General features: G+C 35.4%; 1 protein-coding gene across 2 annotated transcripts in view; it reads right to left on the reverse strand.

The window, feature by feature from the left end:
• The window catches only part of ITGA1 (integrin subunit alpha 1), a 154,799-nt gene that overhangs the window by 26,200 nt on the left and 113,733 nt on the right, over nucleotides 1-14,866 (reverse strand). For both annotated transcript variants that reach the window (XM_017666357.3, XM_037022046.2), the window contains exons 14-20: nucleotides 14,236-14,493; nucleotides 11,858-11,988; nucleotides 8,238-8,404; nucleotides 6,908-7,044; nucleotides 4,803-4,913; nucleotides 2,795-3,004; nucleotides 931-1,011 (exon numbers count right to left, since the gene is read on the reverse strand). In XM_017666357.3, the coding sequence (XP_017521846.3) occupies nucleotides 931-1,011; nucleotides 2,795-3,004; nucleotides 4,803-4,913; nucleotides 6,908-7,044; nucleotides 8,238-8,404; nucleotides 11,858-11,988; nucleotides 14,236-14,493 (1,095 nt within the window). The remainder of the gene's footprint in view (nucleotides 1-930; nucleotides 1,012-2,794; nucleotides 3,005-4,802; nucleotides 4,914-6,907; nucleotides 7,045-8,237; nucleotides 8,405-11,857; nucleotides 11,989-14,235; nucleotides 14,494-14,866) is intronic.

A 14,866-nucleotide genomic window follows, 5' to 3' on the forward strand; every position in this document is an offset into this window, starting at 1 on the left:
ATGTTCTACCCACTGTTCTTCAACTTTTTAGGATGCATGTTAATGAAGAGGGATCTAACTTGAAGTCTTATATTATAAGACATTATAATGTGAGAAAGTTGAAATAAATGTTGGGGATAGTATTTCTCTTTCTTTTTTTAAGTCATGTAAGAAAAGTATCTTCTTATCTTAATCATTTTGATTAATTAAATATTTCCCTCCTTAATTTAATAGTGAATAGAGGAGCAAATATTCATAATGAAAATCAACCATCAATGAAAATATATACAAGTACTTTGTTTATCACTAAGTAAGATAATTATTCTCTACTTTTCATGGAACCAACTGCTGTCATTAAAAGGAGAAGAATTAATGATACCAAAATAAAAATTAAAAAAAAAAAAGAAAAGGAGATGAAAGTATTCTCTTTACTTCTCATCAACAATTATTGTAAGTTTTAGCCAGGGCAATTAGATAAGAAAAAGAAATAATAAGCATTGGATTGGAAAATACGCCTGTCTTTGCAGAATACAAGATCTTGTGTATAAAATATTCTAAAGAATCCTCTAAAAATCTATTAAACTAATAAATAATTTTAGCAAGGTTGCAGGGTAAAAGGTCAATATTCAAAAGTCAATTGTATTTCTGTGCATTAGGCATAAAAAATCTGAAGATAAATGTAAGAAAAGAATTACATCTAAATAACAATCAACCATTATTTTACATACCAATAAGAAGGGAAAGTAATGCTGTCATATTATTTATATTAAAAAAGAATAAAATACTTTGGAATAAACTTGACAAAAGAGTACAAAACCTGTATACTGAAAACTACTCAACCTTCTTTATCTACATCACCCTAAACTACCATTAGAGGGATTTATATATTTGACTTTGAGCATGATATTTTTCATATTCATTTGCCACATGTATGTTGTATAATCTGCTTACCCCTTCTCCTCTTCTCAGGAAAGGATATCCAACTTTACATGTGATATTATGATTAGATTCACAACTATCTTTTTGGATATCCTAGGAAGAGAAAGTAAACAGAATTAGAGCAGACATTAGGTGAAGTTCTTGAGTGTGGTTTTTGAGAATTTTCACAGGTGTGCCTTGGACTCGGTCTTGTTAAGGTTTTTCTCCCAGTTTAGTTGGGAGAATCACAGAATTCTGGGATCACAGCCATGGGAAATCTGAAAACAATTCTTAAGTTAAGGAACGTTGATGGACAATGCATATCACACTATCTTGTCTATATCTTCCACTGTAAAACAGAAATACTAAGAGCACCTAAGTCATAAGGAGATGGGTCATTAGGAGACTTGACAAAATAATCCACACATGCTGGACTGGCATAGGGGAGCCCAGCATGAATGAAAGTCATTGGAAGAGTTTAGCATAGTACATAAGAGCATGAACTCTGCCTTGGGACCCCCAGGATAAATCCTGATTCCACCACCATTATTAGCTTCCTCCTTGTCAAGACTCCTCACTTCTCTGGGTCTGATTTTCTGTCAACTGAGGTTAGTCATACTCTATTTCATCAAGTGGAAAATGCTATTGAATATGAGATTCACCATTATTTTACATGCTAATGAGAAGGTAAAAGTAATTCTGCCAATTAAAGAAAAATATCAGTTGTAAAATTCATTTCAGAAGTGTTAAACTGTGAAAAAAAGGTTTGTCATAGAATCCCTGTAGTACAGTAATAACTACTTAAAAAAGAACTAATGAGAATTGAATAAGTGATACTCTATGAACAGTGCCTGGCACTTAACATGAGTCAAGAAGAGGCTGCCATTATTATTGTTGTTATTGTTAATAGAAGTAAAGGGAATGCACTGTGGATTGTATAGTTCAGCCTCTCTGCCAAGACCATCCAGTCAGTTAAAGAGAATACAGGCAATGATTTTTAATGCTGTCTCCTTTCCAGAGAAAAATTCAGTGGTAATGTTTTTCCAGCATCATTTTACACACTTGGATTTATAATTAACATTCTATACTGAATCTAGAATACGTGGTAATAATACAGGATATTTTTTAAGCCTATCTTAGTCATCATGTCTCTGAGCGATATCCTAAAAAATGGAGAGAAGTATCAGTGAAAGCATGAATTTACAGAAACTAGACAATAGAGTTTTAATATTACATATAGTAAGTGTATTGGTTTTTTAATATAACCATATATATTCAGATAAGTATATATAGTATTTTAATTTAGGGTGATTCATTCAGAGATCAGAATTAAAAAGAGAAGCTCAAATTTGGAAGTACTAATTGTTTCTGATACAGCATCTTATGCACCTATGTTATTTGCTGAAATAATACAAAACTTTTGTCATGACAATGGGACATAGTCACTTCTCTCATCCTAATGTAAGGCTTTTGCAAAGTGGGAAATACTATCTTGATTTTTCTGCATGTCAATATTTTTTGTTGTTCGGCACATTCATTACTTCCTCCCTGCACTTTTGTTAAACTGTTTTGACTTTGATTGTTATGCTTGTTTTTTCCCTCGACTCAGTCTCAATTTCTGCAGTGTAAGGCCTCTGTGAAATATACAATTTTGATACATTGGAGATCCTTTCCTCATACTGAATCCAAGAAGTCATAAGTTGCTAAAGAAATATATCAAAACAGAAGCTTTAAAAAAACTTAATACTTGTACCATTGGTGAGTACTAATTTTCTACAAAATGCATTCTAGTCCTGTAAAATCGATGTAATAAAAATAAGTAGCTCAGTAATATGAAAAGTAGGTTCAATAAATGATTATTACAAGGATAAATAAATTTATCAAACTAAAAGCTTACCTCAATTCCTGAAAAAATTAGATTTGGAGAATAATGCACCATGGTTCTGGTGTTATAGGCACTGTCCTTGTTATTTTTGACTGTGAGGCTGATGTTGAATTTATCGTTGTGTGACCTGACGATAAGTAGGCCCTTTACTGTGGTGGATACATCCAGAGTAAGGTCTGAGATACATTTTTTCTTGTTTCCACAATCTTTGGCAAAGGGAATCTGAAATGGTCACAGAAAAGTATTTATCAAAATTTAGTTGAGCATTATTTAAAATTATCTATTAACTTGCACAAAAAAATGACATATTGCCACAATAAGTAAAGCAACTCAAAAAGAGAATAGATTTCACTGGATTTTTATATTTTTGTTCCTATAATTTACAGGGGGAAAGAATAAACTTTTATTTTTGGTTGTAAATTCTTCTGGTCCTTTGAAGAATGCACAATTTTCACAGATGTTTTTCACTGGCTTTTAGTCTGCTAGTGTAGAAGAGTTTCAAAAAAATCAAGTCAAGTACTCTAAGATGCAAATCTATGAGAAGACACTTTAATACTCAACTCTGATTATGAGATTTTGTATTAAAAAGAATCAAACACTCATGAGCAAGGAACATAATAGAGCTCAATCAAGAGGGTAGAAAACAGTCAAGCCACATACCTGGGAGGTTTCTTTGACTCCTTGTCTTCATTAAGCCCCTCCCCCTAATCCAGTCCATCATCCGGAAATGTTCTGTCTACCTCTGTCCTAAGTACCTCCCAGATTTCTTCTTGCCTCTCTATTTCTACCACAACCTCTAGCCCAGCACCCTTATTTCCTCCCTGAACTAACACAGTCGCTTCATAAATGCTCTCCTGCACCAACTCTTGTTCTGATCACCGTTCCTCCTCGTCATTCTCCTTATTGTAGCTGAAGTAATCCTTACCAAAGTGCAAATACAGCACTATCACTGAATCAGTTAAAGCCATCAACATTTCATTGCTCTTCCAAAAACTGAAGAATCTGTGCAGTGGCACAAAGTCCTGAATGATCTGGCTCCTGCCTGTGCTTCCTGCCTCATCCCCAATCACCTTTCTCCCCTTGCTCTTCAGCTTTGGTCACAAGAGTGAGTTTAATTTAGCTCTGTTTACACCTCAGAACATTCACACGTATCTCTGTGCCCGAAATACTCCCTCTACTCCTCCAAATAAGAATGGAAAATCATCCTTTGCTCCACTTCTGAACTTCAATGTCAGCTTCAGGGAGTGCTCCCTGAAGTTCCCGTAGAGCTCTGAAGCTCTCCTTCAGAACACACGCTTTAATCACTACCGAATACCTGTTCCCAGGTTAGACAGTAAGCTCTGATGCCTGCTGCTTAAAAAACAGCAGGTATATTTGGACGGAAGGAAGGGAGATTGGAAAATAGGGGTATGGGGCCAACTAATTCCCCACCTCTAATACTTCCTTCCTTGGTGCCACACTTGTGAGCTCCCTTTCTACCCATTCACACACTCAGGGGTGGGATAGTAGATCTGTGAATTTGGAAGCAGGAAATGGGTGAAGATAGCTCAGTCTCTTCTGATGTCTTCTGCTCTTGGGGCAGTGGTGTGCCCATAGCAAGCACACAGTCCACTCCACATCTCCATTCTGCAAGTTTTACAAGATGGGCCCCACGAACGAGGCCTGAGATTGATGAGCGCTGCTGATGACCTATTTAGTTATCTGCGGTCCAAGCCTTATTCAGTAGGACACCCATTATACCTGAACCATGCCAAGCCACCCAGTATTCATTAGTAATAAAGAAGAGCCTTTCTTTAAAATGGTCCTAAATTCAGGAGAGATAAAAATAGGTGTCATTTATAAGTTCCTTTAAATTCAAATAATAGGAAGTTAGAAGAGTTGTGAAAGGTCTAGAAGAGTCTAATTCTTTTTTTTAAAAGCATACTTGGTGTAGGCTTGTGTGTGTTTGTTTGTGTGTCTCAAGTTTTTTCTCAACATATTCACAAACAGTTATTCTGAATTAAAAAAAAATCTGACTTACATATTCATGTACTGAATTTGGTAGAGAATCATCAAGAACAGGCCCATTTTCTGGATCAGTAAGATTAAAATCCAAAGTTATTCTCACTGAGTCCCGGAAGTCATGCTTGTCCTAGAGGTTGAAGCATAAACATAATGGTATCATATTCCTGGTGGTTCTGACCTTGTTATGGCTTCCTTCCTCTGCCCCTGTGGGTTGGGCTCACTGGAACATTCTTGTGCACCTGATCTGACATATGGCCTCAGCGGTCTTATGCTTTACTGGAGAGGGACTACTCTTCTGCCTTAACAAGGGACACTGCCCTTGTTTACAGGGACACTTGCCTTGTTTACTGGAATACAGGAGCCCTTGATTATGACCGGTGACTCACCTCCAGCTTCTCAGAGGGATGGATATGCCATACTTGGCATGGCAGGTTATACCACCCCAACCTCCTTGCACAACAATGTCAATTCTCTTGAGATTTTGGGTTAAAAACCTCTATGTAATACTTCTAGGAAAGTCTCCCAACTTCAAAAGAGCAAACTTTCTTTGAGATGCATTTCATTAATATATATGCCTTGAGTTGTAAGAATTTTATAATGTGAAATGTTATGTAAATAATGTGAATGGGATCAATATTGTTTATACTCTCATCAGTAATAGTCACCATTTATAGCATGTCCAGAATTATGAGTTTTACACACATTATTGAGAATTATTTCAATTCCCCAAAATGAATAACTATTATAGTCCTTATTTTACTGATGAAAAACTGAACCTCTAAAAGATTAAACAACTTTGTCAAAATCACTTGGAATGTGAAAAAGCTGGGATACAAATTCCACACAGGCTGACTCCAGAACAAATGTTACAATTCCACTAAAGTCCAAAAGAATTTTGGATAATTTGCAACTAGCTCATTCCTTTTAATTTCAGTGCCTAGACATAGCTAGACACTAAATTTTGGACAAATAAATATGCACCACAGTGATTTTCTAGCATGTTGGGGGCAGTGCCACATCTGGTTTCATGCCCTTTCAAATATCTGAGTTATAACTCCTAAATGTCCAGTTCTGATGAACCTAAAAGAAGGATAACCCCAGTTTAATTTTTTTCTGATCATAGATTGATCTTAATGCTGATAGAGTAAGTTTATTTAGATATATGTCATAGGGGATATTGATGTGAAATCACTGAGGAATAATAAATATAGCCTATGAGCATCTATGATTTCTGTCACTTTCCTGACCTAACTACAATATTTTCAAACTGTAGAACATGAATACATCAAGAACACAAACATAAGGTGGGGGAAAAATTGGCCTTGGGGATTTCCAAGATCATATTTAAGTTTCTAAGTCTCAATCTTCATTTATCAATTCAAATGAAGCATTTTCTTATTACATCCTTTTCTTAGTATCATGTACTTTTTAAGAAAATGCTTCATAAATTCCTGACCTTAGGTGGGAGTGCTCCCCACATATGATACAATGACTTCATAAAATACATTTAAAATGGTGCAAACTGGCCTTCCACCACCTCTAGAGATTAATAATTTGTTTTCCAAGGCTCCCTCATTCACTGTAATAGAAAGAAGCTCAGGTAACCTAGAGGTGATAGAAAATACCAGATTTTTTTCCCTTCCATTTAAAGTCAAGCTGTGAAATACATAGTTCAGAGAACAGGAAGAGACTCCAGAAAGCATATGGCACAACAGTTTCCTCTCATGGCATTTAATCACTTAGCATGAACATCTGACCGACAAGGACACAAAAGGTAAATGATGTTTTCAAGTTGAAGAATAAATGAATGAATGAAAGAAATGAGTAAGTAAATGAAGACATATGGTCTCTTCTCAATAAGCACACCAGGGCTTTAATATTCCATAATCTATGGATGTCTGGTAACACACACAGGGAAGATGAAAAATAGTTTTATGAAGAGTATTTGGAAATTAGAAAAATCAGACCTGTGATTTTCTGATAAAAGTGAACAAACACAATAAAGTTTACTTCATGATGTATACTTTGAAATAAAACAGTAAGACCGACTGACTTAATATAAGACATCTATACTCAATTCTTGATTTGGAATAAGGCAGCTATAATATATGATTTACTTGCCAACATGTAGAAGGAAAACTTAGTGCATTCTGATTCTCGAACTGTGATGTTTCTTTGAATCTTTCTTTCTTGAGTTCCTGAGAAAAAGCTTCGTGATATCTGTCTTAGTGAATCTAGTGTGACACGGTACAGCAGATCTATAAAAATAAAAGTAGAATAATTGAGAGAAATATTTATTTGGGGTGATTTTCATATGGTCCAGCTCTTAAATTCGCATTATAGAAAAATCTCTTGAGCAATCAGTCAACTAATAATCTTTTATACAGCACATGCACACTACTGCTGTACAATGGGGTACAGTCATGAAGATAAACTTGAGGAACTTTACAGAACTGCTTTTTCAGTCACTATGCCTGTAATGTTTAATTACACTTATCTTAATATAGACTATGTTCAAAGCACATAATAAATAAGCTTAATAAGCAAAATCTAATAAAATAGGCATAACAATAAAAAACAAGTTAAATCTTATACTTTCTATGAAGGCAACAATTCTTATTTGATTCCTTAGTTACTTTATAAAAATTAAGACTGAAATAATTTTGCATATGAAAGTGTAAATCGTTATTTAATATCCCTACACCTCATTTATCTTCTAGTTAGAGGACTATTGTAGAGCATCAATATGAATATATAGATAAAACTGAGAAAAAATATATTTTAACAATGAATGGTTTTTCTCACACCACTTACAGTTGGTTTACAGAGTAAAGTACTCTTTTGCAGCCAATGGAGTCATATTTTGGCTCCAACTAAATGTCACTAAAAATCTACCCTAGAAAGTGTAGAGTGTAGGGAGGAGGATACCCAGGCTAACATGATGTGCCTGAGAACACATACAAGGAACATGTCTGACTCTCAAAAACCAGGAACATCTTGTGAATGGAGCAAGGGATCTCAGCAACGTGGGGGTGGCGATGCACGCAGGTCCTCTGCAATACCAGTCTTACCGGAGAGAGGGCAGCAGAAGAGAGGGTTTGTGAAAACCCACAGGCAGGAAAAGCAGGCTCATTTAGAGTCCAATTTCCAAAACTCGACCTCTTAATTTTTTAAGTACCTGATGGTTCATATTAAATGGGCGAGGAGAGAGAACTGTGAAGTGTTGAGGCCATTGCTTATAAGTATACAGTTTCTGCTCCAGAATTTATGGGATTCCTTAACCTATTCTTTGGCAGTAGGATTTTTTTTTTCAAGGTTCAACATACTCACAGGGGCAAATGTGATGTTTGAGTCCCTATAGTAGGGGGAAGTACAATTATCTTACTGGATTTCAGCATGCTGGAGGAATGTATTGTCCTCCTGCCCAAAGTATTTGCTGTACTACACTTACCGGCTTCATAAATTGTGTCTTCTTTGGACTTCAATTTCACATCAAAACACACTGTAGCATTTATGCATACTGTTTCCTTTCCTTCCACGTGGCAGTTTTTCTTTTGAATATTCACTTTATTGGGTTCAAAATTCATGGTCACTTTAACCACGGCCACATCTCGGGACCTACAAATACATCAACAATGGTGATTACTCACATAGGTTCACATGCAATGAATGCCATCATTTTGGGAGCGCAAGGGGAACGCACTGAAGTGGAGTCATAGTGTGGGGGTCTTAGGACTTCATTTCTTTGGCGAATTAGTGATGCAGAAGAGATTGTATCTGATGCTCTGAGGCCCCCCAGGTTGTTTTGGAGCCATCTAAGGCTTTTGGTTCTGAAGGGTAGCAGAATATACCATTCCAAAATATGACCCAAAATATACCACTTTGCTATATTGATTGTTTTGAGCTGCAGGCACCTGAAAAATGGCAAATGTGACAGGACACTTTCTCTGACCTTCCATTTTCTGCCTAAAGTCAGATTCTCCAAAAGGAACTCACTTGTCATCAGTCCCCTCCTGTGAGTTCATCAACCAGGGAAGATCGATTCTTACCACAGGAGAGGAGATGTTACACTGAGACAAACCTTGTCACAAATGATCACATCTCCCATCTGTTCTTCTAAGGGTCACTCATCTTTCTTAAAAAAACATTTACTCTACCCTAAGACCCTACATCCACCTTCTCTTTCCCTATTAAGATGGTTTTTAAGTCTCCCGGAGTCCCTCATTTTTCCCTGGGTACCTTCCATGTATACACATGAGGTGTATGTGTTAATAAACTTGTGTTTATTTTTCTATTGTCTTAATCTGTCTTTTACTATGGGTGTCTCAGCTGAGAACTCAGAAAGATAGAGAGAAAATTATTTTTCATCCCTTACAGTTTATAGGCCATAGATCTGTTTTGCCCATGATAGAAAAGAAATGGAACCAAGTGGTCAGGGGCAACCTAAGAATTAAAATCAAATTTTGGAAATCTTGGTATTTATTCTTAGTCTGAAAGAGTCGAGAGGCCCTGGACAGCTTTTCAACACTACAAATTTTATATAGACAGTTACAAGTACCACAGCTCAATATCTTGTGAATAGGTAGGTCCCTATTTACACTTCTGCATTTTAAAAGAAAAATTGTACTTATTTTTCTTTTAAAACATTTTATCTATAGGAAAGATAGAAACATAGAGAAAGGAAACAAAGAGGACACGAAGCACTTGTAATTCTACCACTCAGCAATAACCACCATTTACGTTTGGTACATTTAGTGTTTTTTTCTTTGTAGAAGACTATATATATATAGAGAGAGACACATGCATACATACACACACATAGGCCCATATATTTATCAACATACAGTGGCTCATATACATATGTATGCATATAAAATGTAAACAATCATCATAATATAGTAAATTGCTTTCCAATATTTGTATTTCTCTGGGAACATTATTTTTAATGGCAGCAGACTATCCCATAATCTATTTATTTAATTCTCTCTTATTGGATATTTGTTCTAATTTCTTTTGTTAAAAAATAGTTCTTATATATAGTGCTATGATGACTCTAAAGATCAAATATCTTTAGCTGAACGTAGATCATAGCTTTAAAAAATCTTAAGTAAATTCCTTGTTTAAAAGCACAAATAATATAGGGCCTTTTAAAACTTATTGACAAATACTTTCTAATATGTTCTAACCAGTTTTCTCTTTTGTCAGCAATGAATGAGCATATACAATATGTTTGCTTTCTGTACTTCCTGACTTAGCTTCGGTTTGCTAGTAGTTTGATTTTTCAGGAATGAGGCTGCCTGGTCTGCTCCCCGCGCCACATCTCTTTGCACAAACCAGATCTTTAAAGAGACTATGGCTCTATTTACTCCACATGAAGGGCTTTCAATATCTGCTCCTGGACGTTCATGACTGCCAGGTGGGCCCCTGTTTATCACCTGCCCTCTGTATCCACTCTCAGTCCCTCCTCGCATTACAGATCTTGATCTTCATGTTCCATTACACTGGTCTGGTTCATTCTGCTGGGCAATGACAGGGACCCAGCTCTGTCAGTCTGGCTTATAAAAGATAAAGTCTTGAAAGGCAAGAAAGGTCATAAATAAGTTTTCAGAGCTTTGTAAGAAGTCCATGAAACAAAACTGGGGAATAAAAATTGCCCTTAAAACATGTAATTTTTAAAAACATGAGGAAGAACATAATAAATATTTGTGAGTTAAAACTATCATAATTAATTAATTCAGAATTAATAGTTTAAACAAAAACTAAATATACCCTTTGTTGCTGACATGGGTGACTTCTGGCTTGGAGCCTTGGTTTTGCGTAGGTCCTCCCCTAAGTCACAGCCTGGGGGTCCCTCCCCTAAGTCACAGCCTGGGGGACCCTCCCCTAAGTCACAGCCTGGGGGGCCCTCTCCTCAATCACAGCCTGGGGGTCCCTCCCATAAGTCACAGCCTGGGGGTCCCTTCCCTAAGTCACAGCCCCTTGCTGCCCAGCATTCTCCTTTCCAAGGCATCACCTTTCAGGTTTTAATTCCCTCTATTGTACAGTTACAACCTTTTTTTAAACATAATGGCTATTGTCTGCATACAGTTTAGTATGTACCTTTTATTTGAACATTAGTTTTTAAGCATCATATTATTTTTCAGGTCTCTATCTTTATCTGTCTCACAATTTTTTCTACTCTGCTGGATACATTTTTGGGAAAAGGACTGTTGGTATTTGTTTCTCTGTGGATAGCATTAAAGCAATGAGTAATTTGAAACAATCAACATGTGGACTTTCCACTGAGGCAGGTGACATAAATATTTTTTTTACTAAGTGCTTCTTTTATATGTCTTAATGAAGTTTATAACATTTTTCAAAATTATCACACAAAATTCTCATTAAGGCTATTCTTGATTTCTTTTAGTCACCTTTTCCCAAATAGAACCCTTGCTGGAATTGTGTTTTTTAACTGCTTCAAACTATAGCTATTAATGTTATTAATTAAGAAATTACTATTCCATTAATAAATGAAGTAGTAAGTAAAATGATATTACTGTGTGTTCTGACAATTGACCAGGATTTTACAATGAACTGAAATTAATTTGAGAATGCCTGCATTTTAAAGGCTGAGCAAAGATATTATTGAAGATGCTTCTATGCTTGGCTAACAATATAAACTCAACAAGACAATGCACAATTGTCTAATTATACATAGTAGGTAAATGAATGAGGATTCAATTATCCCTAAAAGACTATAAGCAACTCAAAGCTAGGGACATTTTCTTGTTTATATATATTTCCTCTATGAGGGCTTCTTCTCCCTGACTTATCCCCCAGAACAGAATAGCTATCTTAGTGCCAAGCAATAATAGATACCCCAAATTAAGTTGATTCTACTTGTTCCTTTAATACTGTTTCTTTGTTTTTAAGATATATCAACTCCTTCATCTTCCTAAACTGCATAAGTTTTATTTTATAGTGGAGCTCAAAAGGAAATACTTGGTATGACATAAGTACTGATTATATTCTGAACTCTGGAACTATTAGTGAAATATTATCAGATTAATTGGATGTTATTAAAGTACACACCAGAAGAGGGCAGCACCACCAATGCCACCAATAGTCACATCAGTCAGACCGTCACCATTTAAGTCCATTTCTCCATGGATAGACTGGCCAAAAAATTTTAGTGTTTTGCCATCTCCACCTGATGGAATACGCTGTGAAAATCCAAACAGAGAGTTTTTATGTTAGAAGAGTCTCTTCAAAAACAGTTTTAACTAAATCTGAGAACTTGGATTGGTTAACAAAATATTTAAATTAGAGATATTTTGGAAGCCTGCCCAAGAAGCCCCTCATGTGGAGACAAGAGGAATTACTCAGATGTTCCCAAAGGACATTCTTTTTATAGTACAGACAAAATCATTTCAGGGTTACTGACACCAGACAGAGGGAAAAAAAATTATATAACGTCATAATGTTTAATGCTCCAGGAAAATATTGTAATTGGCTCTGCTTTCTAGCTCCTGTTGAATCCCACTACACAGAGATGTTTAAAGGTCCTAAAGATCTTGAAAACACATCATGCAAGCAAGAGGGGGAGTAGAAGATCATCCTAGGGGTCAACTTGGGGTTCACTAAATTTTTGGGCTAGGTATAAATAAAACATTCCATCAAATACATTTGCTAATAAGTGATCTTTACTAAAAGTCAAGGGTACAATAGACTCAATTTCGCTATTATGTGTCCACAAGGTTGGAAGGCACAGCTGAATATGGAGTTGTCAAAGAGTGATTTGGACACATTGCCATATATAATATGTTTGCTATCTGTACTTCGTGACTTAGCTTTGGTTCAAAATGGTAATATTTTAATAGAACCTGATGGCAAGGAGACAGGACTGACAGACCCTTTGTGAACTTGGGGTCTTCTCATTCTCCTGTTTTCTGTTTGAAAATCATAAATGAAGAAATCAAGTAAGGCAAAGGAAATGGAGACAGTTTTCATGCTTAATTGTCTGTGGCTTTTTGGGAAGTATTTTCTTATTTTTATCAGGAAACAAATCAGGAGCGATCTGCTTCATTGGTTCTGGAGTTGATTCAGTTTGATTCTGAATCATCTCAGATACAAGCAGCAGCTCTGGCTACATAGAAACGAGTGAGCACATCTTCACCTACTGTTGGAAAAAACATTTTGCCAATAATTAAACAACTCAACTCAAATATTTTTATGTGTTGTTCTTGTTTAAAGCTCTATTTTGATTTACCACCATTTACAAAATAAGTTGCTTATGACTATCTGTTCCATTTGCTATGATTTAAATACCTGTTTTCTAAAGCAAATGCTACTTAACTGAGTTTTCAGGATTAAAACTGATGGAATGAAGTGTTAGTACAGAAGAAAGAAACTCCTTCCTGAGTTCCTGACTCATTCATGCCCCACTGGTTACTCTTGCCTGTCCCTGTTAAGTAAATAATACCATGAACTTTTTTAACAGGAACAAATAATCTGTTAAATGGATTGGAGTGTTGTTACTGAAATATGCCCTTTGTTTTGTTTCACTATTAATGTCATTATGGGTTTATGAAAAATGAAGCACAACTTCCCAGTACATGAATAGATTTTGAGAATTCTGTTGGCTGTCATACCAAACAGAATATTCAAACATAAAAAGAAATAATAGATGTTCTGATTTTCTTTTCATGTTATATAAGCTATTTAACTTCTAAGTAGTTGTTCAATGCTTAATTAACTATGGTTACTTAAAAACAGACAATTATATTAGAATAATTCCTTTAAACTCTTCTATTTCTACAGTGTGTTAAACACTTAAGTAAACTGATTTTTCTCATGTAGGAAAAAAATTATGTTTATGGATTAGTGGCATTAACTGACAATAAATTTAAAACAGGAACAATGGAAAAACCCTGCAGGTTAAGCTTAATTATTCACATTTTTTTTCTCCAAGATGGATTATTCGTGAGAAAATTATAAACCTTTCTGTAACCCAAATGCATTTGCTGAAAATACAGCAACTTAATTCATAAATAAAAATGTAATGCAATTTTTATAACAACATGGATATTGAATATAAAAACAATAATCTCATTTCTTTTATTGGATAAATCATATAATTATTTTCCTCTTATTAAAACATGGTAGCCTCTATTTAGGATCTGACTCATGGCAGATGTTAAGTAGCATTGTTAAAAAGTGTTGTTTTGTTTTGTTTTTTACATTTCAAGAGACTGGACCATGGAGACATGGCAGATAATAACAGAAAAACCTAGATAAAAGGATAAAATACAAAGTAATTCTTCTATAAAGATAACTTAGAAGAGAATTAAATCTAGTTTCCCAACAGGGTGAAAAACAGAATTAAATAATTCATCTAGCAAGACAGGTAATGCCTGGCACTGAAACCACGTATTGTCTGAGGACGAGACTCTGTAGGTCTAACTTCTTACTTGTGCATACTCTTTCCTTATCGTCTTGCCACTTCCATGATAAATGTACACGGCTCCCCCGTGATCATCTTCCAGAGGAGCTCCTATCACAATGTCATTAAATCCATCAAGATTGAGGTCTTTCACAGCAGCAATAGCTGTTCCAAAACGAGCCCCACATGGCTCATTTTTGTTTTCTTTTGTGCATGAATTGTGCTTCACAGATGAACAGCAAGTCTGCTTCATGGGTTCCAGGCTCATTTGATATTCAAACCTTGTCTGGGAGAAACATAAACAGGATACTTATGGATTTCTATCATTACTACTATAGTTGATGTTTTACATACCCACTAAATCAGTGCTATTAAAGCCATTTGTACATCAACAGTAAAGTTTATAAAATTTCTTAAAAAGTGTGCCTATTGGAGAGCAAAGTTAGGCATTTTGAAGACCAGGTTGTAGAAATGCAGAAAGAAGACATATTGAGGATTTTTATGGGCTCTCTTTTTAATGCAATTGAGTGAGTATATAACTTGCAACATGTTTTTAAAGCTGAAGAACTGAAGTTTTAAAACCTTGATTCATGTCACTATCCTTTCTTCATCAAAAACTATGTTTCTTTGAAAAGTCTATATATATTCCCCTGCACAGG

Source organism: Manis javanica, chromosome 1 (assembly GCF_040802235.1).
Source record: "Manis javanica isolate MJ-LG chromosome 1, MJ_LKY, whole genome shotgun sequence".
Lineage (NCBI taxonomy): Eukaryota > Metazoa > Chordata > Mammalia > Pholidota > Manidae > Manis > Manis javanica.